The following is a 24,427-nucleotide window of genomic DNA, read 5'->3' on the forward strand; positions in this document are numbered from 1 at the left end:
TTTCAGGAAAGCACACGATGGCAGAGAAGACTCTTGTGCTCCAGTCCTGCTTGCCGGTTTCCCACAGGCATCTGGTTGGCCTCTGTGAGAAGAGGATGCTGGACTAGGTGGGCCTTTGCCTGATCCAGAAGGCTCTTCTTAGGTTCCAATATATTGCAATATTTTTACAGTTACATGTAGCACTTAAGTTTTACTTATTTCACAAGGGAGACACTGTTACTTGAGCCTGAGATCATTTCTTCACTTCAGAAAGTAAAAATAGATGTGTCTAAAAAGCCAATTCCACCATAGATCTGTATTATAAAATGATGGTGCTTTACCAAGTGTGAACGGAGTGATCATGTGTTGCTCTTGCCATTATCTCATATTCATTCCTAAAAATTTGAAACCTAGAGAGGACAGTGGAGAATGGAGACAGTGTTAAAATGAGAGAAGGTGCAGACTGGGATTGACTTGTGTGCAGTTCCCTTTTTGTCTTTCTTGAAAGTCTAACAGGATTCTCTTTCCTCCCAGACTCCCAAACAGGTGAGGAAGATGAAAGTCAGAATTCTATGGAGCCACATGTGAATTTATTGGGAAGAAGAAAGAAACTGAGGATACAACAACAAACTCACAAAGGAGAGAAACTATTTGAATGTATGGAATGTGGAAAGGGCTTCAATGAAAGTGGAAAACTTAGAATATATCAACGAACTAATACGGGGGAGAAAGGATTTGAATGTTTTGAATGTGGAAAGAGCTTCAATGACCGTCGAACACTTAGAATACACCAACGAACTCACACGGGGGAGAAACCATTTAAATGTATTGAATGTGGAAAGAGCTTGAGTCAATATGGAGTCCTTAGAATACATCAACGAACTCACACAGGGGAGAAACCATTTAAACGTATTGAATGTGGAAAGAGTTTCAGTCAATATGGAGTCCTTAGAAGACATCAACGAACTCACACTGGGGAGAGACCATTTAAATGTATTGAATGTGGAAAGAGCTTCAGGCAATATGGAGTCCTTAGAATACACCAACGAACTCACACAGGGGAGAAACCATTTAAATGTATTGAATGTGGAAAAAGCTTCGGTAAGAATGAAGCACTTAGAGTACACCAACGAACTCACACAGGGGAGAAACCATTTAAATGTATTGAATGTGGAAAGAGTTTCAGCGAAAGTGGAACACTTAGAATACATCAACGAACTCACACAGGTGAAAAACCATTTAAATGTATTGAATGTGGAAAGAGCTTCAATAAGAATGGAGCACTGAGAATACATCAACGAACTCACACAGGGGAGAAACCATTTAAATGTATCGAATGTGGAAAAAGCTTCAGTGAAAGTGATAAACTTAGAATACATCAACGAACTCACACTGGGGAGAAACCATTTAAATGTATGGAATGTGGAAAGAGCTTCAGTCAAAGTGGGGCACTTAGAATACATCAACGAACTCACACTGGGGAGAAACCATTTAAATGTATTGAATGTGGAAAGAGCTTCAGTGAAAGTGGGAAACTTAGAATACATCAACGAACTCACACTGGGGAGAAACCATTTAAATGTATTGAATGTGGAAAAAGCTTCAGTAAGAATGGAGCACTTAGAAGACATCAACGAACTCACACTGGGGAGAAACCATTTAAATGTATTGAATGTGGAAAAAGCTTCGGTAAGAATGAAGCACTTAGAGTACACCAACGAACTCACACAGGGGAGAAACCATTTAAATGCATTGAATGTGGAAAGAGCTTCAGTCAAAGTGGGGCACTTAGAATACATCAACGAACTCACACAGGGGAGAAACCATTTAAATGTATCGAATGTGGAAAAAGCTTCAGTGAAAGTGAGAAACTTAGAATACATCAACGAACTCACACAGGTGAGAAACCATTTGAATGTATTGAATGTGGAAAGTGCTTCAGTGAAAGTGGATCACTTAGAAGACATCAACGAACTCACACAGGGGAGAAACCATTTAAATGTATTGAATGTGGAAAAAGCTTCAGTCAAAGTGGGACACTTAGAATGCATCAGCGAACTCACATTGGGGAGAAACCATTTAAATGTATTGAATGTGGAAAGAGCTTCAGTCAAAGTGGGAACCTTAGAACACATCAACGAACTCACACGGGGGAGAAACCATTTAAATGTATTGAATGTGGAAAAAGCTTCGGTAAGAATGAAGCACTTAGAGTACACCAACGAACTCACACAGGGGAGAAACCATTTAAATGTATTGAATGTGGAAAAAGCTTCAATAAGAATGAAGCACGTAGAGTACACCAACGAACTCACACGGGGGAGAAACCATTTAAATGTATTGAATGTGGAAAGAGCTTCAGTCAAAGTGGGGCACTTAGAATACATCAACGAACTCACACAGGGGAGAAACCATTTAAATGTATCGAATGTGGAAAAAGCTTCAGTGAAAGTGAGAAACTTAGAAGACATCAACGAACTCACACTGGGGAGAAACCATTTAAATGTATTGAATGTGGAAAAAGCTTCGGTAAGAATGAAGCACTTAGAGTACACCAACGAACTCACACAGGGGAGAAACCATTTAAATGTATTGAATGTGGAAAGAGCTTCAGTCAAAGTGGGGCACTTAGAATACATCAACGAACTCACACAGGGGAGAAACCATTTAAATGTATTGAATATGGATAAAGCTTCAGTAAGAATGGAGCACTTAGAAGACATCAACGAACTCACACTGGGGAGAAACCATTTAAATGTATTGAATGTGGAAAAAGCTTCGGTAAGAATGAAGCACTTAGAGTACACCAACGAACTCACACAGGGGAGAAACCATTTAAATGTGTTGAATGTGGAAAGAGCTTCAGTCGAAGTGGGGCACTTAGAATACATCAACGAACTCACACAGGGGAGAAACCATTTAAATGTATCGAATGTGGAAAAAGCTTCAGTGAAAGTGAGAAACTTAGAATACATCAACGAACTCACACTGGGGAGAAACCATTTAAATGTATTGAATGTGGAAAAAGCTTCAATAAGAATGGAGCACTTAGAAGACATCAACGAACTCACACTGGGGAGAAACCATTTAAATGTATTGAATGTGGAAAAAGCTTCGGTAAGAATGAAGCACTTAGAGTACACCAACGAACTCACACAGGGGAGAAACCATTTAAATGTATTGAATGTGGAAAAAGCTTCAATAAGAATGAAGCACTTAGAGTACACCAACGAACTCACACGGGGGAGAAACCATTTAAATGTATTGAATGTGGAAAGAGCTTCAGGCAATATGGAGTCCTTAGAATACACCAACGAACTCACACAGGGGAGAAACCATTTAAATGTATTGAATGTGGAAAAAGCTTCAATAAGAATGGAGCACTTAGAAGACATCAACGAACTCACACTGGGGAGAAACCATTTAAATGTATTGAATGTGGAAAAAGCTTCGGTAAGAATGAAGCACTTAGAGTACACCAACGAACTCACACAGGGGAGAAACCATTTAAATGTATTGAATGTGGAAAGAGTTTCAGCGAAAGTGGAGCACTTAGAATACATCAACGAACTCACACAGCGGAGAAACCATTTAAATGTATCGAATGTGGAAAAAGCTTCAGTGAAAGTGAGAAACTTAGAATACATCAACGAACTCACACAGGTGAGAAACCATTTGAATGTATTGAATGTGGAAAGTGCTTCAGTGAAAGTGGATCACTTAGAAGACATCAACGAACTCACACAGGGGAGAAACCATTTAAATGTATTGAATGGGGAAAAAGTTTCAGTCAAAGTGGGACACTTAGAATACATCAACGAACTCACACTGGGGAGAAACCATTTAAATGTATTGAATGTGGAAAGAGCTTCAGTGAAAGTGGGAAACTTAGAATACATCAACAAACTCACACTGGGGAGAAACCATTTAAATGTATTGAATGTGGAAAAAGCTTCAGTCAGAGTGGGACACTTAGAATACATCAAGGATCTCACACTGGGGAGAAACCATTTAAATGTATTGAATGTGGAAAGAGCTTCAGTGAAAGTGGGAAACTTAGAATACATCAACGAACTCACACTGGGGAGAAACCATTTAAATGTATTGAATGTGGAAAGTGCTTCAGTGAAAGTGGAACTCTTAGAATACACCAACGAACTCACACAGGGGAGAAACCATTTAAATGTGTGGATTGTGCAAATAGCTTCAGTAAAAATGAACACCTTAGAAGACATCAGCTAACACACACACAATGAAAACTACGGGTTTATTGAATGGGGAAAGGGCTTCAGAGGGCGTGGAGACCTTAATATTCATTAGTAAATTCACATGGGGAAAACAATATAAATGTATGGAGTTTTTCACTCAGGGTTCACTACTTACATCAAGAAACTCATAAAGGGGGAAATCAGTTGTAAATGCATGGAATGATGTTTTAGTGTTTCTACTTAAATTTGTATACACATATACACGTATTAAAGTAATGAAGGTCACATATACTAAATGTACAAAGTAAGTGGCAACTTTTTGCTAGATAAACAGGGAGAGAGTGTGAATCTGCAATGCTCAAGGTGTGTGTTGAATCTGTTGAGTTTTCAGGTCCGCCTTTCACTGCCAAAATGATGGGATGCCCTTGTCTTGTAGATCAGCATTCCAGGCACTCTTTACTTGAACTTTGCATAATCTATTGAAGAGCTTTTTACTGATAGATAGCATTTTCCAGCTGAATGAAAGGTCCCTGTGTTAAATGTTCATTTGGGATTGCTTTTAAAACTCATCTCCTATTTTCTGTGCTCTTGTGTACCTGTTTTGTGCTGTTTTTATTAAATATTTTCTGCATTGGCTTTTGACCCGTGGAAGGTGACCAGTGAGGGTGTTTTTTTGTGTTCCTTGGTTCACAGAAATGTTTTAAAGGAATGTGAAAGAATTAGGGCTAGGGGAGATGAGTGAAAGGGACTGAGGAGTGGGAGACTGATTTGTTGTGAATGTGGGAGGTGGAGTGGGAGAGAAGAGAGAGGTCCGTTATTTGGTCAGGGCTGTGGCTAAAGGCCTTGGTCCAGCTTTTCTGGGAATTGTAGTCTCAGGATGTCTAATTGTAGTTGGCTGAGGAGGCTCAGAAACCTCTGAGAGGTTCCTCCCAGAACTACAGTTCCCAGAGTTCCTAGGAAGTGAAGATGGCTGTGAAGTCTCTGGACAGAGGTCAGTAATCTAAGGGCCACGGGCTGGTTCTGACCCGAATGGGTTCTGGATCCGTCCCACAGAAGGTCCAGAAATTGCCTCATAGTTCTGATTCATATAGTTTGGGCTGCACCATTTCTCTCTCTCTTTTTCTCTTCCTGACGGCGGCACTTCCTCCCTCCCTTCTGGCTTCTCCCCCGCCCTGCAGAGGAAGGGGGCTAGCCTTTGATTGGTGCCAGCAGCATTGTTTCCCTCTGATTGGTTGCAGAGTTATTTTGTTGTTGGTTATACTTGCGTCTATACAAAGTGCATAGCTTTTCCCCCTCCATAAAGAAATGGCGAGGAGACAAGAGCTGGAATAGCTGACCAGAAGGAAATGTAACCTGGGAACTTCATGTTGCTCCCCCAGCTCCCTGAACCCAAGAAAAGACTCATCCAGGGAGGCAGGTGAGCATCACAACTAAACCCCACATTATGCTCTCCAGTAGCTAATCGCTCAGACAGGGCTATTTTCATTCAGTTCTTTGTGTTGGGGGGGGGGGTTACCTTCCCTTCTTCCCTTGCAATCATGACAAAAATGAAACCTCCACAGCAATGCTTTTAGCCCCAGAAGAGGAGCTCCCCTTGGTGTCAAGGAAGGGGTCCAAGGGAGTGAGGAGATTTCACCCTTCCCATATCAAATAATCTCCTGATGAGTCTGGTGATTTTCCAGAGAGGAGGGGCAATGTTCTGCTCTCTACTTATTCTGCTCCAGCACCACATCAAAGAGTCAGTCAGTCAGTGTGTTGGGGAGAGAGAGAGACTGAGTGTTAGAGATCGTGTGTATAGATAGGGTTGCTGCTAAGAGCAGCTGCAGGCACTCAGTGCGGTTCAGCATTCATTTATGCTTAGACCTCATTAAGCTCTGTACATAGTTGTGTATTATAGCTGTAGATAGAATAAAGAAGATATTCTACAGAGCTGCTCTCCGAGTCGTTTATACTCTGCTATACTCTGCTATACTCTGCTGTGCGACGACTGTCTTCTTGTGGAAGTGAATCCGGTGCTCACAACTCTAAGCTGTGAGTCCACAGCACTTTGACCTGTTCCTGTGCAGAAGGTGGTCTCTGGAAGTGCTACCCAGCTCGCCTAGCCCAGTCGGGGCTGAAGTGGATGAGTCCAGTTGGTGGCACTGGCTCAAGGGCGATGCTGACATCGGTTATGGGCCCAGTCGTTGTTCCAGTCGTCTGACCAGACATTGTCCCAGTCGTCCCAGTCGCCAGACGTTTCTGTTGCTGATTGCTGGACGGCGGAACGGAGGCTGCATGCTGGACTGATTTGTGGTGCCCAGAAGCAGAGCTGTTTTGGAGCAGAGTGTTCAAGCTGCCGCTGTTGCTGCTGCTTGATTTATGGAGGTGTGTTGCTGACTGCCAAAAGGAAAGAAGATAGCATCCCTGTTTGCCTGTTAATTGCGCTCTGAGTGGGAGAGAGAGTGGCTGAAGGAGTCAAGGCTTTATCTGTGTTGCACGAAGGAAGTGTCTTGCTTTAAGTGATAGCAGACATGGCCTGTGCACATTCTGGCCAGATGACTCTGCCCTTTCCTCTCCTCACGCCCGAGACCTATGCTGTATGGCAGGTCAAGATGAAAGCGCTTTTACAGAGGCAAACAGGGATGCTATCTTCTTCTCTTTGCAGTGTTTAGAACAGATAATTACCCCCCCAAGAGGCAGTCTGGTGCCACATTGTGTAGGGGTCACTGTAACACACTCTACATGGGGCTGCCATGCACTTTCTGCCTGGAACTTTCTGTGCTCAGAAATTTCAACTGGCTCAAAGAGCTTCAGACACATTGCTGACCAGGGCTGGCTATAGGCAGCATAAAGGTAAAGGTAAAGGTACCCCTGCCCGTACGGGCCAGTCTTGACAGACTCTAGGGTTGTGCGCTCATCTCACTCTAGAGGCCGGGAGCCGGCGCCGTCCGCAGACACTTCCGGGTCACGTGGCCAGTGTGACATAGCTGCTCTGGCGAGCCTGCACCAGAGCAGCACACGGAACTCCGTTTACCTTCCCGCTATACAGTGGTACCTATTTATTTACTTGCACTTTATGGGTGCTTTTGAACTGCTAGGTGGGCAGGAGCTGGGACCGAAAGACGGGAGCTCACTCCGCCGCGGGGATTCGAACCGCCGACCATACGATCGGCAAGTCCTAGGCACTGTGGTTTTACCCACAGCGCCACCCGCGTCCACAGTGAGAACTGTGGTTCTCAAGGAAGAGGCAGCCCAGGAATACAAGGTAGGAATTCACCTTGACATTTGCTAACAAAATCCTTTCATAGCTTTTTGTGAGGGTGTGGCTGCTAATCTTTAACCTGGGATGAGCACTAAGAATTGGGCCTCATCCCTCTGTTATTTAAAATAAAATAAAATGCTTGTTCTGCTTCTAAATAAACCCTTTATCATGCATTTTTATTCTTTTTGCATATTAAAAAAATCACTATTTTAAAAAGCTGTGCAAACAATGCAGTGTCAGAATAACAAAAGAATGAAACATCTCATGAGAGCCTTGTTTTTTAAATATACAGCTAAAAAACCCAAAGGCTCCTACAACACTTACGAGATACAAATCTAATAGCAGGGCCCCCAGGCACTACAAGGCAACCTGATATTCAAGACTCCCCCCCCCCCCGTCCCACCTCTGAGCTTTTGGTTTCCCTTTAGACACTCATTTGTGGTCGCCGGGAACATTTGAGAAAAAGAGAGAGAACATTGTGGCATATGTAGCAAACATAGAAGAAGAAAGAGTGCAACCTTTTCGGCAAGAGGTTCCACTCAGAGGTTCCACTCTGACAAAAGCAGCAGAGGAGGCTGGTATCTTTCCTAATAACTCATCGCTGGAAACAGAAGCTGCAGAGCTCTAACAGAAGGAAGCTTAAACTTGAGAAGTCAGTGGGTGCTTGTTGGAGATGGCTAGGAGAAGCAGCAGCAGTTGCAAATAAGTTCTGCAATGATGAAGAAGCTTAGGATCTCCCTCTGGGACCAGAGAGAGGAAAGTTCACAGGATTACATAAAGGACTGAACATTGTTTGCAACGTGCTTCTTTATCAAGTTCATCTTATTGTAAGACTGTTTAAGACTCTTGTGCAGTAAAGCTTTAAAAATTGTTCTTGTGATGGAGAGAACTCCTTTCCACACAAGGTCCAGATCAGGAATTCCATGGAACAACTTGAACAACAAGTACCTGAAGAAGCAAACCACGATGTAGCTATGCTCTTTCCATCCCTTTCCAAAATTGCAGCAAGCTGTTCCTCCAAACGGTTCTCCCTTCACTACAGTCATCTGAAGGCACCAACTATGCCCTGTTGGCCCCGATCCTTCTCTGTATGAAGGCCCCCTCCTCTGCTGAATGGAGGCAGGAGACCAGAGACAGCAAAGAAAAAAGCAGGGAAAGACAGACCCTCCAAGTGCCACTGTCTTCCAGGGATGTCCCTGATTTACAGAAGCTGTCGTCAGTTTCTGATTTGATGCCAGAGGGTATGGGGTTATGTGACCCCCAAGTTGTCTGAAGGTAATCCTGTATAGGGAATTTTTTAAATGTTTTCTTATGTTTTTATATATGTTGGTAGCTGCCTGGAGTGGCTGGGGCAACCTAATAAGATGTGTGGGGTATAAATAGTAAAATTTTCATTATGGAACAGGACACCCCTATTTTCATCAGAGAGATGTTGGAGGGTATGGAAAGATAACAGAGCCCAGCCCTGGCACCTGTTGCTGGAGCTAAGTGATCACATGACCTAGGCCAGCAGAGCTGGGAACTGGACTGCCTCCTCCAGCTGCTAGGCATTCAGGCAGCTGGGTGGCATCGTCCCAGCTTCATGAAATGGTATTTCAGGAAGATTTCCTCTTGAGGATTTGGAAACCAGGGACTGCATACTGATCGCAAGGAGACTTATTTGTGCCACATACTGAAGAGCTTATAAAATGCCAGGTACATTCCAATGTTCTAATAAATGTTGAGAGACAGCTTTCCAAACAAAACCCACTTATTACAGAATTATTATTATTATTATTATTATTATTATTATTATTATTATTATTATTTATACCCCGCCCTTCCCAGCCAAGGCTGGGCTCAGGGCGGCTAACAAGCAATAATAAAAACGAGTTGAATGATTACAACTTAAAAACAAAATTAAAATACATTAAAATATTGATACATTGAAATATTAAAATGTAGCCTCATCGCAGGAAGAGAAAGGAAAAGAAAAAAGAAAGAGAGGGAGGGAATCAATTTGGCTCGAAGCCAAAGGCCAGGCGGAACAACTCTTACAGGCCCTGAGGAAAGAAATCAGATCCTGCAGGGGCCTGGTCTCATGAGGCAGAGCGTTCCACCAGGCCGGAGCCAGAGTTGAAAAGGCCCTGGGCTCTGGTTGAAGCCAATCTAACTTCCTTAGGCCTGGGACCACTAGGGTGTTGCTATTTATGGACCTTGAGGCTCTCCGTGGGGCATACTGGGAGAGGCGGTCCCGTAGGTACGAGGGTCCTAGGCCGTGAAGGGCTTTAAAGGTGAAAAGCAGCACCTTAAATCTGACCCTGTACTCCACCAGGAGCCAGTGCAGCTTGAAAAGTACTGGGTGAATATGCTCCTATGGCAGAGACCGCATGAGGAGCCTGGCTGCAGCATTCTGCACCCGCTGGAGTTTCTGGGACAGCTTCAAGGGCAGCCCTGCGTAGAGCGAATTACAGTAGTCAAGCCTGGAGGTGACCATCGTATGGATCACTGTGGCCAGGTCGGGGCGGGAACTGCTTGATGACAACGAAAGGGTATAGAAAGGGGAAGTTTTTGGGTTTCTCTAAAAACCAGTGGACTATTGTGTACACAATTTCAAGGTAACATTACACTTTATTTCCGCTTTTTCTTACATGGGACTCGAACTCACAACCTTGAGATAAAGCACCTCACGCTCTACCGACTGAGTTAAGACAACAAGACAACTCAGTGATTTGTGTACACGGGGACACAGATGGCGGCGTGTGACCATCCCTAGAGAAGGGTGCAAAAAGCTTGTTCCCTGCTGCTCCAGAGCTAGGAATGGACCAGATCTCATCGGGCTAATCCATTTGCCCCGACAGCTAAGAGCAGAACCTCCAGCATCAGAAGCAGCGGGCTGCAAATTGGAGGGCAGGGGAAGCAGCAGGGCGGTCTCGCAGCCCTCGCCTTGCAAGGGGGCGCATCCAGCCTTGCAGCCTCCCAGGGCCCAACCCACAGCCAGCGAGCTCCGATGCCCAGAGAGGCAGGAAACGGGGCCAGCCAGGGGGACTCGAGAGCGGCTGCACTTTCCTGTCCCCCGCCGAGGAGAGCGGAGGAGCAGCGGCCCGTGGCCTGGCGAGTTTCTCCGGAGAGGAGCCGGATTCCGCTGCAGGGACGGAGCGAAGAGTCCGAGGTGCAGGAGGCGGGGGGGGGGGGGAGGAGGAGGAGAGCACGTGGGCCTGGCAGGATCGGGCCCCGAGTGGAGTCAGAGGCTGCAGGGCGCCCCCCCCAACCGGGCAGGAAGGGGAAGGGGCGCAGCTGAGGGGCAGGGCATCTGCAGGAGGGCACAGGGGCAAACATCTCTGGCTCAGGCTGGCACGGACCCTGCCGGAGACCCTGGGGAGCTGCTCCCTTCAGTCCTGAGCTCAAGGGGCAGAATGAGGGGTCCAAGGCAGCTGCTGCTTCGCGGTGGACGATGCATATAGTCGTCCCATGATCAGCGGCGGCGTTGGGGCTTTTGCCTCCCCTGTCCCTGTCCCTCAGCAGGGAGCCCCGTCCTCTTCCACGGTCCACCCCACGGCGGACAGGGAAGGGGAGGCAGGAGGGGGAATGGAAAAGCAGTGCAACAGGGAGGTGTCGCTCTCACCCTGCAGCCCCCCTGACACCCTATGCAGTCCACTACTCCTGCCCCCCCCCCTCTGCCAGTGCCATTGATAAATCTATCGCCCTCCTTCGTAAATTGGTCAGATCGCCTTTGAAAGCTCTCTTTGCCACCACCATCACCGCATCTTGTGGCAATGATGTCCATCAGGTTCATTTCGCAAGGAAATGGATTCTTTTGCCTGCCCCAAATCAAGGTACACTGTGCCTACACATGGAGGTTCTGTTGATCTGTCACGGCAATTAAAACAGCTGATAGATCTATACTCCAGAGAATGCATCTGATCTTTTCCCAAACTGTCAAAGCTAGTGACCTCTTGTGTCTGCATGTAAATAAGTGAGACAGGCTTAAGCCTGGTTTCATTAATTGCTTTATTTCCACCTTCCTCAGTAAGGCAAATGAAGGCTGAGGGTTGAAGTGATTGCCAGATTTGAGAAGGCAGAGGAAAGGAGGATTCTATGTTCAGATTATTCATGTTCAGATTATTACTCATTTCATTTCTATGCTGCTTCATATTTTTAAGGAAAAAAATATCAAAGCAATTAATGGAAAATCTCATTGCAGTTTGTGTCCATAGGATGTTGAGAACATTAACTCTGTAGATCCAGGAGTTCTCTCCTCCTGATAGTCTCAGATTTGATTGTTCTTTCTGATAGAGCAGAAGGAACGAAACATTTATGGGTTTAAAGCTGCATTGATTCTGGAGGCCACATTCCAGTGAGCTTTGTGGCCAACGTATGCACATGCATGCACACCCATAAAAGAGATGCAGACTAAAAAGTCACATGCACACATGCCAGAGGTGCTGTACACGCTCACCAGACATGCCATCTAGCATACATACAAGTCTTGCAAACACAATCAGTATGTTTAGACCTTCCAATCCCAGTGCTGGGCTGCAGGAGAAATAAGAGCACAAGAAGACCCTGCTGAATTAGCAAGGAGATCTGTAGAAAAAAGACCCTTCAGGTTGTTCTTTAGAAATCCTCTTTAAAGAGCAACCAGAGGGATCATTTATTTCCAGATCAGGGCTTTTACCCCATTTCAGCACTGTGCTTGTTTGTGCTCAAATTGGAGTTGAAAAGATCTCTCTAAGGGCCCCTTAGGCATCTTTCTCTCCAGGACAGACAGAGATCTTCATCCTATGATCAGATCAGGAGATGGAAACAGCAGGGACTAGCAGGACACATGAAGTGGGTTGTTTGATTTTGTTGGCCAATATTCCTTTTGCCTGTTTCTTTCTTAGGTTGTGCAGATACCATACATTTAAAGCATGTGGCTTCCCCCAGAGAACCACGGGACCTGTAGTTTACTGCTACAGTTCTCAACACCCCTAACAAACTGCAGCTCGCAGGATTTCTTGGGTGAAGCCATGTACTTTAAATGTTAGGTGGGTCTGTTGCAGCCTTAATCATATACAAAGATCTGCTGCTGTCTTTCCAACATGCTAGAAGTTGCAGCCAGGATCAGCATTCCCTGTCCACTTAACATGCTCAGTCCTCTCACTGGGTTGTTTTTGGATTTCCCTTCCACTACCTTGGTATCCCCACCCCTAAATATTATTTGTACTTCCATAAACCTTGATGTTTTCCCCAGTCTTTGGATAACTTCCCCTCGTCCCTGGGTGGAGTCATTTGGGTGACATAATGATTGTTATTCACAGCCTGAACATCAGAAATTGAAAGAGTAATAATAATAATAATAATAATAATAATAATAATAATATCTTTATTGTCTCGGGGACAACGAAATATATTTGAAATAATATATTTCAAATACTGGCAAATGGTTAAAAAATGTGCTTTTGTTTTTATTCTTGAGTTTTATTTCACTTTGTGTTTATTTCTTTTCCAGGAGGGTGACGTAAAAATGGAAGAGCAGGGACCCAGGGAGAGGGAGAGACTGGAGTGCAAAGGAAAGAAACCTCCTGCCGGCCAAGTTGGGACCATCAGGGATCTTCTGCCTCGGGCAGATTTATGTCAAATTAAGCAGGAGGCAGAGGAGGGGCAGCCGCAGCAGCACTGGGAGGCCCAGAAGCAGGATTTCCTGAAGACGATGCAGCCCCCTCGTTCAGGGTGGGAAACCCCACAGGCTCCCAGTCCTCCCCACTCCGGGGATGGTGTCCTCCCTTTCAAGGAAGCTACGGATGCCAGTCGGTGGCCCAGTGGGAGAGCAGGGGGGACAGACCAGACCCTGCTCCCAGACACTGAGGGGCTTCTGGGAAAGGTAAGTGCCCTCCTCTCACCTGGGTTTCCAGCACCTGGAGGTCACAGGTCCACTGCCTCTAGACATGGAGGTTCTGTTTAGCTTTGGTGGTGAATATTCCTCCTCCCTGCACTTTCTCTCTAATCCACTTTTAAAAGGCTTGCTAGACCAAACTTTCTTACACATGGGAGGTTTGCGATCATATCTCCTGATGTTCTTACTTTACTTAAACAGCTGCAGGGGACTCTGAATTTTATCAGAGCAGAAGCTACGTCAGAAGAGGTGATCTGCCACCAATCCTCATTTTCCTCCTCTAAATTGCCTTCATTTCCAAAATGCTCTTTTCTCCCCACTGAGGTAAATCTCTTTGCATGTCTTGCAGCCTCAGCGATCCCATGTGTACTTGCATTAAATAACACTGGCCTATTTTGCAAGGTTGTTACAAGATTTATTAGGATAATGGTCAGGTTCAGGTGACTGAATCACAGCCTGAAAATCTGGGTTAAAAATAGGAACAGTTATTAATGCATTGCTGCAGCAAAGATATGATACAACCTAAGTTGACTCAAGATTAAAACCAAAAACTCTAGCCACCACCGCAGTCTCCTGGCCCCCACAACCAGAATGCATCACTCCATAAAGGACCCCCACCCAACCTTTAGTGAGAGAGGGCAAAAGAAAAAGACTCTAAATGGGTAATTGCACAAATTTACCAGCTGTGGTCCTGCACTGACAGCAAGGCTAACAAACAGGGGAGCTGGGAATGTGCTGGTCCCATCTCTCCCTGCATCTGCCTCCTGACCTAATTGTCCCAGCTTATCTCATGATTGGGCCGGCCCTGAGGGTGAACTGTGATGAAACCAGGCAATCTCTTATGAGCCATAGGTAACAAACCTTCCATTTTGCCCAAACCAGGAAACTGCAGCTGGCAGCTTTGGAATAAGCTGGGATATTAAGCTAACTTCAAACTCTGCTTGGTCAAAACAGGAAACTCTGGTTGATCAGTGGCTTCGTGGTTTGACTGTTCCCACTGATAGCAGTAAAAATAGGAAGCCCTGTTGCATTCAAAGGGGTTGTTTGGACAGAGTCTGTGATCAGCATGCCAATCAGGACAGGCTTAAAAAGGTAAAGGACCCCTGACCATTAGGTCCAGTCGTGGCCGACTCTGGGGTTGTGGAGCTCATCTCGCTTTACTGGCCGAGGGAGCCGTCGTACACTTTTCGGGTCATGTGGCCAGCATGACTAAGCCGCTTCTTGCGAACCAGAGCAGTGCACGGGAACGCTGCTTACCTTTCTGTCAAAGCGGTACCTATTTATCTACTTGCACTTTGATGTGCTTTCGAACTGCTAGGTTGGCAGGAGCAGGGACCGAGAAACGGGAGCTCACCCTGTCACAGGGATGCAAACCGCCGACCTTCTGATCGGCAAGTCCTAGGCTCTGTGGTTTAACCCACAGTGCCACCCACGTCCCAGGACAGGCTTAGGAAGCAATTATTATTATTATTATTATTATTACTTTCTTCCTGCCTATCTGACTGGGTTACCTCTGCCCATCTGGGTAGCTTCCAACAATATAAAAACAAGCAAAAATTTCCCTGTAAAAGGCTGCCTTGGAAGTCTTCCATTTTGTAGAAATGGCCTTCGGTTTTAAAGAATCGCCCTCTTTAAGGAATCATGTGGTGTAAACATGTATGTTGTCCTCTAGGTCCAAACACACACAGACATACACATAGTAGGAGCAAGCAGTGCTCCAAAGTACTTATCTTGCAAACTTGCCATCTAAGTTGTTTACTCCTGACCAAAGTTCCTGTTTCCCAAAAGGACAGGAGGGGGAGCAGAGGAGGAAACGGATGGGTTTGAAGGCTCTTTCTGCCTCTCTCCCCTGAGAAACAAGAGCAAAGGGTGTTTGCAGGGCAGGAGGACAGAGGAAGAGGCAGCGAGGGCAGAGGGAGCAGTGGGCGGATCCCCCGGCTCTCCCAAGGGGTCCAGTTGCAAGCAAGGGGCTCCCTTCTTCTCTCTGCAAGGGCTACCCATGTATTCAGAGCAGTCCTTTGCAGATTAACTTTTAGGTTCCAAGGGACCTACTCTCAGGCCACTAATGTGCATACCATGCCAGCCTTAGGAAGGGAGGTGGGACAGGCAGGTGAAAAGAATTGCCAAAGGTGTTTGAAAATGCACCTTGGGAAGGGGGTGCCCTTGGGAAGGGGGTGCCCAATTGGGGCTATTCCAGGGGCAGTAGAATGTCTTGGGCAGGAGAATCCCTGCAGGGGCTCTCAGACTCCCTTGACTTCTTCTTCCCTCCCTCCCAGGAAGCTGCAACTTGCTCTGGATTCTGCACTCCTCAGGAAGCTGAACCTGCAAACCTAGCTGAGACTGAACCTGCAACCCTGGGCAGGATGGAAGGAGGAAGATGGACGGGTGACCTGGTCAGGCTCTCTCCCGCATCCCTCCCCACTAACTCTGAGCATTCCCTCCCAGGACCCTTGGAGAAATCTGTTGAGTTCCAGGGGAGAGGAGATGGGGACAGGGATAGATGGATGGTGGAGGGAGAAAGAGGAAAAGATGGAGAGGAGACAAATGGAAGGAAGTTCCTGACAGGAAGAAGGAAGGGGTGAGGCCTTCTCCGAAGCAGCTCTTTGTTTCTTGAATCCTTTTCCTAAAGTAGTGGGGGCAGATTTTCTTCCTCCAGGCTTTGAAATCTTAGGTGTTATTTCCACGGTGGGAATAATTGATGATAATGATGTTGCACACCACTCCTAAAAAATGGGTGAAGGGGAACAGAAATGCTTCACATAATTATTTATAATTAATGTATTTAAATTGTTTCTATTACTCTTATTTTTTAGAGACAGGGTCAGAATGATAAATTCCACCAGCATCAAAACACAATAAATGCATGCACCTCCCCAGTTTGGTGGGGTTAAGGGACAAAGGACCAGTTATCATAATACAGGATTCCTGTAACTGGAGGCTCTGCACTTAGGATTGGGCATATAAAGTACAAGAGCGGATGGTATTATAAGGAAATTGTGTAAATCTTACAGACTGGGGTTGTTTGTGAGAGTGAGTGAGTGGGATAATAATTTTAGCGCCCCTGTGTAATGGCTTGGTTCTCCCGCACAGACGTGAAACAACTCCAGTAGTAATTATCTCAGGCTGAATGCTCAAACTCACAAATCACTGTGGAGCTCAGTCTTCGGCCCATTCATCCCAGCTTGCAGTTGCCGAGTCCTCCAGCAAAGAAGCCCCACTTTCGCTTTCTTTTCCCCCCTTCTCGCAGATTCTCTCGAGCCTCCGATTGTTTGGACAGGCTATTTCGGGGGCTCTGTGTCAGACCTCAAACTGGAGCTGACGGTCTGTGTCCCCCCCCCACGGCACCCCCTCTTCCTGCTCTTTGTTCTTTGCTCCTGCTGCAGCTTGGCTGCTCCTCCCCTACTTCACATTCCATAAGTACAAAAAGCCAACAAAGAGACTCAGAGGTTTACAGTGGCACCAGCTTTCTTGGTCAAGAGTCCACTTTGTCAGACTGCAGCCCACAAAAGCTTAGGCCATAATACATTTATCAGCTTTTAAGGGCTGCAAAAGATGAATAAACAGAAGCATAGTTCATTTATGGAATCTATCCTACAGGAGACGGTGATGGCCAGCAACATGGATAGCTTGAAAAAAAGGATAAGACTGACGTCTCTGCTCTGCCCTCGCGGTCCTAGGCAATAACGCTTCTTGATACTAGTTTCTGGAAAGCACAGGAAGGCAGAGAAGACTCTTGTGCTCCAGTCCTGCTTGCCGGTTTCCCACAGGCATCTGGTTGGCCTCTGTGAGAAGAGGATGCTGGACTAGGTGGGCCTTTGCCTGATCCAGCAGGCTCTTCTTAGGTTCCAATATATTGCAATATTTTTACAGTTACATGTAGCACTTAAGTTTTACTTATTTCACAATGGAGACACTGTTACTTGAGCCTGAGATCATTTCTTCACTTCAGAAAGTAAAAATAGATGTGTCTAAAAAGCCAATTCCACCATAGATCTGTATTATAAAATGATGGTGCTTTACCAAGTGTGAATGGAGTGATCATGTGTTGCTCTTGCCATTATCTCATATTCATTCCTAAAAATTTGAAACCTAGAGAGGACAGTGGAGAATGGAGACAGTGTTAAAATGAGAGAAGGTGCAGACTGGGATTGACTTGTGTGCAGTTCCCTTTTTGTCTTTCTTGAAAGTCTAACAGGATTCTCTTTCCTCCCAGACTCCCAAACAGGTGAGGAAGATGAAAGTCAGAATTCTATGGAGCCACATGTGAATTTATTGGGAAGAAGAAAGAAACTGAGGATACAACAACAAACTCACAAAGGAGAGAAACTATTTGAATGTATGGAATGTGGAAAGGGCTTCAATGAAAGTGGAAAACTTAGAATATATCAACGAACTAATACGGGGGAGAAAGGATTTGAATGTTTTGAATGTGGAAAGAGCTTCAATGACCGTCGAACACTTAGAATACACCAACGAACTCACACGGGGGAGAAACCATTTAAATGTATTGAATGTGGAAAGAGCTTGAGTCAATATGGAGTCCTTAGAATACATCAACGAACTCACACAGGGGAGAAACCATTTAAACGTATTGAATGTGGAAAGAGTTTCAGTCAATATGGAGTCCTTAGAAGACATCAACGAACTCACACTGGGGAGAGACCATTTAAATGTATTGAATGTGGAAAGAGCTTCAGGCAATATGGAGTCCTTAGAATACACCAACGAACTCACACAGGGGAGAAACCATTTAAATGTATTGAATGTGGAAAAAGCTTCGGTAAGAATGAAGCACTTAGAGTACACCAACGAACTCACACAGGGGAGAAACCATTTAAATGTATTGAATGTGGAAAGAGTTTCAGCGAAAGTGGAACACTTAGAATACATCAACGAACTCACACAGGTGAAAAACCATTTAAATGTATTGAATGTGGAAAGAGCTTCAGTAAGAATGGAGCACTGAGAATACATCAACGAACTCACACAGGGGAGAAACCATTTAAATGTATCGAATGTGGAAAAAGCTTCAGTCAAAGTGGGACACTTAGAATACATCAAGGATCTCACACTGGGGAGAAACCATTTAAATGTATTGAATGTGGAAAAGCTTCGGTAAGAATGAAGCACTTAGAGTACACCAACGAACTCACACAGGGGAGAAACCATTTAAATGCATTGAATGTGGAAAGAGCTTCAGTCAAAGTGGGGCACTTAGAATACATCAACGAACTCACACAGGGGAGAAACCATTTAAACGTATTGAATGTGGAAAGAGTTTCAGTCAATATGGAGTCCTTAGAAGACATCAACGAACTCACACTGGGGAGAGACCATTTAAATGTATTGAATGTGGAAAGAGCTTCAGGCAATATGGAGTCCTTAGAATACACCAACGAACTCACACAGGGGAGAAACCATTTAAATGTATTGAATGTGGAAAAAGCTTCGGTAAGAATGAAGCACTTAGAGTACACCAACGAACTCACACAGGGGAGAAACCATTTAAATGTATTGAATGTGGAAAGAGTTTCAGCGAAAGTGGAACACTTAGAATACATCAACGAACTCACACAGGTGAAAAACCATTTAAATGTATTGAATGTGGAAAGAGCTTCAGTAAGAATGGAGCACTGAGAATACATCAACGAACTCACACAGGGGAGAAACCATTTAAATGTATCGAATGTGGAAAAAGCTTCAGTCAAAGTGGGACACTTAGAATACATCAAGGATCTCACACTGGGGAGAAACCATTTAAATGTATTGAATGTGGAAAAGCTTCGGTAAGAATGAAGCACTTAGAGTACACCAACGAACTCACACAGGGGAGAAACCATTTAAATGCATTGAATGTGGAAAGAGCTTCAGTCAAAGTGGGGCACTTAGAATACATCAACGAACTCACACAGGGGAGAAACCATTTAAATGTATCAAATGTGGAAAAAGCTTCAGTGAAAGTGAGAAACTTAGAATACATCAACGAACTCACACAGGGGAGAAACCATTTAAATGTATTGAATGTGGAAAGAGCTTCAGTCAAAGTGGGACACTTAGAATGCATCAACGAACTCACACTGGGGAGAAACCATTTAAATGTATTGAATGTGGAAAGAGCTTCAGTGAAAGTGGGAAACTTAGAATACATCAACGAACTCACACTGGGGAGAAACCATTTAAATGTATTGAATGTGGAAAAAGCTTCAGTAAGAATGGAGCACTTAGAAGACATCAACGAACTCACACTGGGGAGAAACCATTTAAATGTATTGAATGTGGAAAAAGCTTCGGTAAGAATGAAGCACTTGGAGTACACCAACGAACTCACACAGGGGAGAAACCATTTAAATGCATTGAATGTGGAAAGAGCTTCAGTCAAAGTGGGACACTTAGAATACATCAAGGATCTCACACTGGGGAGAAACCATTTAAATGTATTGAATGTGGAAAGAGCTTCAGTGAAAGTGGGAAACTTAGAATACATCAACGAACTCACACTGGGGAGAAACCATTTAAATGTATTGAATGTGGAAAGTGCTTCAGTGAAAGTGGAACTCTTAGAATACACCAACGAACTCACACAGGGGAGAAACCATTTAAATGTGTGGATTGTGCAAATAGCTTCAGTAAAAATGAACACCTTAGAAGACATCAGCTAACACACACACAATGAAAACTACGGGTTTATTGAATGGGGAAAGGGCTTCAGAGGGCGTGGAGACCTTAATATTCATTAGTAAATTCACATGGGGAAAACAATATAAATGTATGGAGTTTTTCACTCAGGGTTCACTACTTACATCAAGAAACTCATAAAGGGGGAAATCAGTTGTAAATGCATGGAATGATGTTTTAGTGTTTCTACTTAAATTTGTATACACATATACACGTATTAAAGTAATGAAGGTCACATATACTAAATGTACAAAGTAAGTGGCAACTTTTTGCTAGATAAACAGGGAGAGAGTGTGAATCTGCAATGCTCAAGGTGTGTGTTGAATCTGTTGAGTTTTCAGGTCCGCCTTTCACTGCCAAAATGATGGGATGCCCTTGTCTTGTAGATCAGCATTCCAGGCACTCTTTACTTGAACTTTGCATAATCTGTTGAAGAGCTTTTTACTGATAGATAGCATTTTCCAGCTGAATGAAAGGTCCCTGTGTTAAATGTTCATTTGGGATTGCTTTTAAAACTCATCTCCTATTTTCTGTGCTCTTGTGTACCTGTTTTGTGCTGTTTTTATTAAATATTTTCTGCATTGGCTTTTGACCCGTGGAAGGTGACCAGTGAGGGTGTTTTTTTGTGTTCCTTGGTTCACAGAAATGTTTTAAAGGAATGTGAAAGAATTAGGGCTAGGGGAGATGAGTGAAAGGGACTGAGGAGTGGGAGACTGATTTGTTGTGAATGTGGGAGGTGGAGTGGGAGAGAAGAGAGAGGTCCGTTATTTGGTCAGGGCTGTGGCTAAAGGCCTTGGTCCAGCTTTTCTGGGAATTGTAGTCTCAGGATGTCTAATTGTAGTTGGCTGAGGAGGCTCAGAAACCTCTGAGAGGTTCCTCCCAGAACTACAGTTCCCAGAGTTCCTAGGAAGTGAAGATGGCTGTGAAGTCTCTGGACAGAGGTCAGCAATCTAAGGGCCACGGGCTGGTTCTGACCCGAATGGGTTCTGGATCCGTCCCACAGAAGGTCCAGAAATTGCCTCATAGTTCTGATTCATATAGTTTGGGCTGCACCATTTCTCTCTCTCTTTTTCTCTTCCTGACGGCGGCACTTCCTCCCTCCCTTCTGGCTTCTCCCCCGCCCTGCAGAGGAAGGGGGCTAGCCTTTGATTGGTGCCAGCAGCATTGTTTCCCTCTGATTGGTTGCAGAGTTATTTTGTTGTTGGTTATACTTGCGTCTATACAAAGTGCATAGCTTTTGCCCCTCCATAAAGAAATGGCAAGGAGACAAGAGCTGGAATAGCTGACCAGAAGGAAATGTAACCTGGGAACTTCATGTTGCTCCCCCAGCTCCCTGAACCCAAGAAAAGACTCATCCAGGGAGGCAGGTGAGCATCACAACTAAACCCCACATTATGCTCTCCAGTAGCTAATCGCTCAGACAGGGCTATTTTCATTCAGTTCTTTGTGTTGGGGGGGGGTTACCTTCCCTTCTTCCCTTGCAATCATGACAAAAATGAAACCTCCACAGCAGTGCTTTTAACCCCAGAAGAGGAACTCCCCTTGGTGTCAAGGAAGGGGTCCAAGGGAGTGAGGAGATTTCACCCTTCCCATATCAAAGAATCTCCTGATGAGTCTGGTGGTTTTCCAGAGAGGAGGGGCGGTGTTCTGCTCTCTACTTATTCTGCTCCAGCACCACATCAAAGAGTCAGTCAGTCAGTGTGTTGGAGAGAGAGAGACTGAGTGTTAGAGATCGTGTGTATAGATAGGGTTGCTGCTAAGAGCAGCTGCAGGCACTCAGTGCGGTTCAGCATTCATTTATGCTTAGACCTCATTAAGCTCTGTACATAGTTGTGTATTATAGCTGTAGATAGAATAAAGAAGATATTCTACAGAGCTGCTCTCCGAGTCGTTTATACTCTGCTATACTCTGCTATACTCTGCTGTGCGACGACTGTCTTCTTGTGGAAGTGAATCCGGTGCTCACAACTCTAAGCTGTGAATCCACAGCACTTTGACCTGTTCCTGTGCAGAAGGTGGTCTCTGGAAGTGCTACCCAGCTCGCCTAGCCCAGTCGGGGCTGAGGTGGATGAGTCCAGTTGGTGGCACTGGCTCAAGGGCGATGCTGACATCGGTTATGAGCCCAGTCGTTGTTCCAGTCGTCTGACCAGACATTGTCCCAGTCGTCCCAGTCGCCAGACGTTTCTGTTGCTGATTGCTGGACAGCGGAACGGAGGCTGCATGCTGGACTGATTTGTGGTGCCCAGAAGCAGAGCTGTTTTGGAGCAGAGTGTTCAAGCTGCCGCTGTTGCTGCTGCTTGATTTATGGAGGTGTGTTGCTGACTGCCAAAAGGAAAGAAGATAGCATCCCTGTTTGCCTGTTAATTGCGCTCTGAGTGGGAGAGAGAGTGGCTGAAGGAGTCAAGGCTTTATCTGTGTTGCACGAAGGAAGTGTCTTGCTTTAAGTGATAGCAGACATGGCCTGTGCACATTCTGGCCAGATGACTCTGCCCTTTCCTCTCCTCACGCCCGAGACCTATGCTGTATGGCAGGTCAAGATGAAAGCGCTTTTACAGAGGCAAACAGGGATGCTATCTTCTTCTCTTTGCAGTGTTTAGAACAGATAATTACCCCCCCCCCAAGAGGCAGTCTGGTGCCACATTGTGTAGGGGTCACTGTAACACACTCTACATGGGGCTGCCATGCACTTTCTGCCTGGAACTTTCTGTGCTCAGAAATTTCAACTGGCTCAAAGAGCTTCAGACACATTGCTGACCAGGGCTGGCTATAGGCAGCATAAAGGTAAAGGTAAAGGTACCCCTGCCCGTACGGGCCAGTCTTGACAGACTCTAGGGTTGTGCGCTCATCTCACTCTAGAGGCCGGGAGCCGGCGCCGTCCGCAGACACTTCCGGGTCACGTGGCCAGTGTGACATAGCTGCTCTGGCGAGCCTGCACCAGAGCAGCACACGGAACTCCGTTTACCTTCCCGCTATAAAGCGGTACCTATTTATTTACTTGCACTTTATGGGTGCTTTTGAACTGCTAGGTGGGCAGGAGCTGGGACCGAAAGACGGGAGCTCACTCCGCCGCGGGGATTCGAACCGCCGACCATACGATCGGCAAGTCCTAGGCACTGTGGTTTTACCCACAGCGCCACCCGCGTCCACAGTGAGAACTGTGGTTCTCAAGGAAGAGGCAGCCCAGGAATACAAGGTAGGAATTCACCTTGACATTTGCTAACAAAATCCTTTCATAGCTTTTTGTGAGGGTGTGGCTGCTAATCTTTAACCTGGGATGAGCACTAAGAATTGGGCCTCATCCCTCTGTTATTTAAAATAAAATAAAATGCTTGTTCTGCTTCTAAAGAAACCCTTTATCATGCATTTTTATTCTTTTTGCATATTAAAAAAAATCACTATTTTAAAAAGCTGTGCAAACAATGCAGTGTCAGAATAACAAAAGAATGAAACATCTCATGAGAGCCTTGTTTTTTAAATATACAGCTAAAAAACCTAAAGGCTCCTACAACACTTACGAGATACAAATCTAATAGCAGGGCCCCCAGGCACTACAAGGCAACCTGATATTCAAGACTCCCCCCCCCCCCCCGTCCCACCTCTGAGCTTTTGGTTTCCCTTTAGACACTCATTTGTGGTCGCCTGGAACATTTGAGAAGAAGAGAGAGAACATTGTGGCATATGTAGCAAACATAGAAGAAGAAAGAGTGCAACCTTTTCGGCAAGAGGTTCCACTCAGAGGTTCCACTCTGACAAAAGCAGCAGAGGAGGCTGGTATCTTTCCTAATAACTCATCGCTGGAAACAGAAGCTGCAGAGCTCTAACAGAAGGAAGCTTAAACTTGAGAAGTCAGTGGGTGCTTGTTGGAGATGGCTAGGAGAAGCAGCAGCAGTTGCAAATAACTTCTGCAATGATGAAGAAGCTTAGGATCTCCCTCTGGGACCAGAGAGAGGACAGTTCACAGGATTACATAAAGAACTGAACATTGTTTGCAATCTGCTACTTTATCATGTACATCTTATTGTAAGACTGTTTAAGACTCTTGTGCAGTAAAGGTTCAAAAAAATTATTCTTGTGATGGAGAGAACTCATTTCCCACACAAGGTCCAGATCAGGAATTCCATGGAACAACTTGAACAACAAGTACCTGAAGAACCAAACCATGATGTAGCCGTGCTCTTTCCATCCCTTTCCAAGAATTGCAGCAAGCTGTTCCTCCAAACGGTTCTCCCTTCACTGCAGTCATCTGAAGGCACCAGCTATGCGCTGTTGGCCCCGATCCTTCTCCGTATGAAGGCCCCCTCCTCTGCTGAATGGAGGCAGGAGACCAGAGACAGCAAAGAAAAAAGCAGGGAAAGACAGACCCTCCAAGTGCCACTGTCTTCCAGGGATGTCCCTGATTTACAGAAGCTGTCGTCAGTTTCTGATTTGATGCCAGAGGGTATGGGGTTATGTGACCCCCAAGTTGTC

At 45.2% G+C, this 24,427-nt stretch overlaps 2 protein-coding genes across 4 annotated transcripts in view; both read left to right on the forward strand.

The window, feature by feature from the left end:
• The window catches only part of LOC309524634 (uncharacterized protein), a 32,260-nt gene extending 29,568 nt beyond the window's left edge, over positions 1-2,692 (forward strand). The window contains exon 4 of the mRNA XM_082209421.1: positions 514-2,692. Coding sequence (XP_082065547.1) covers positions 514-2,669 — 2,156 coding nt within the window. The 3' untranslated portion in view covers positions 2,670-2,692. The remainder of the gene's footprint in view (positions 1-513) is intronic.
• Positions 2,693-9,962: 7,270 nt separating this feature from the next.
• LOC309524602 (uncharacterized protein) overlaps positions 9,963-24,427 on the forward strand; it is a 36,552-nt gene continuing 22,087 nt past the window's right edge. For 2 of the 3 annotated variants that reach the window (XM_082209315.1, XM_082209317.1), the window contains exon 1: positions 9,963-10,579. In XM_082209315.1, the coding sequence (XP_082065441.1) occupies positions 10,418-10,579 (162 nt within the window). In that variant the 5' untranslated portion in view covers positions 9,963-10,417. Of the gene's footprint in view, positions 10,580-11,068; positions 12,685-24,427 lie in introns of those variants that run through there. The other variant, XM_082209319.1, reaches the window with a different exon arrangement.

This window comes from Podarcis vaucheri (assembly GCF_965113315.1).
Source record: "Podarcis vaucheri genome assembly, chromosome: 2".
Taxonomy (NCBI): domain Eukaryota; kingdom Metazoa; phylum Chordata; class Lepidosauria; order Squamata; family Lacertidae; genus Podarcis; species Podarcis vaucheri.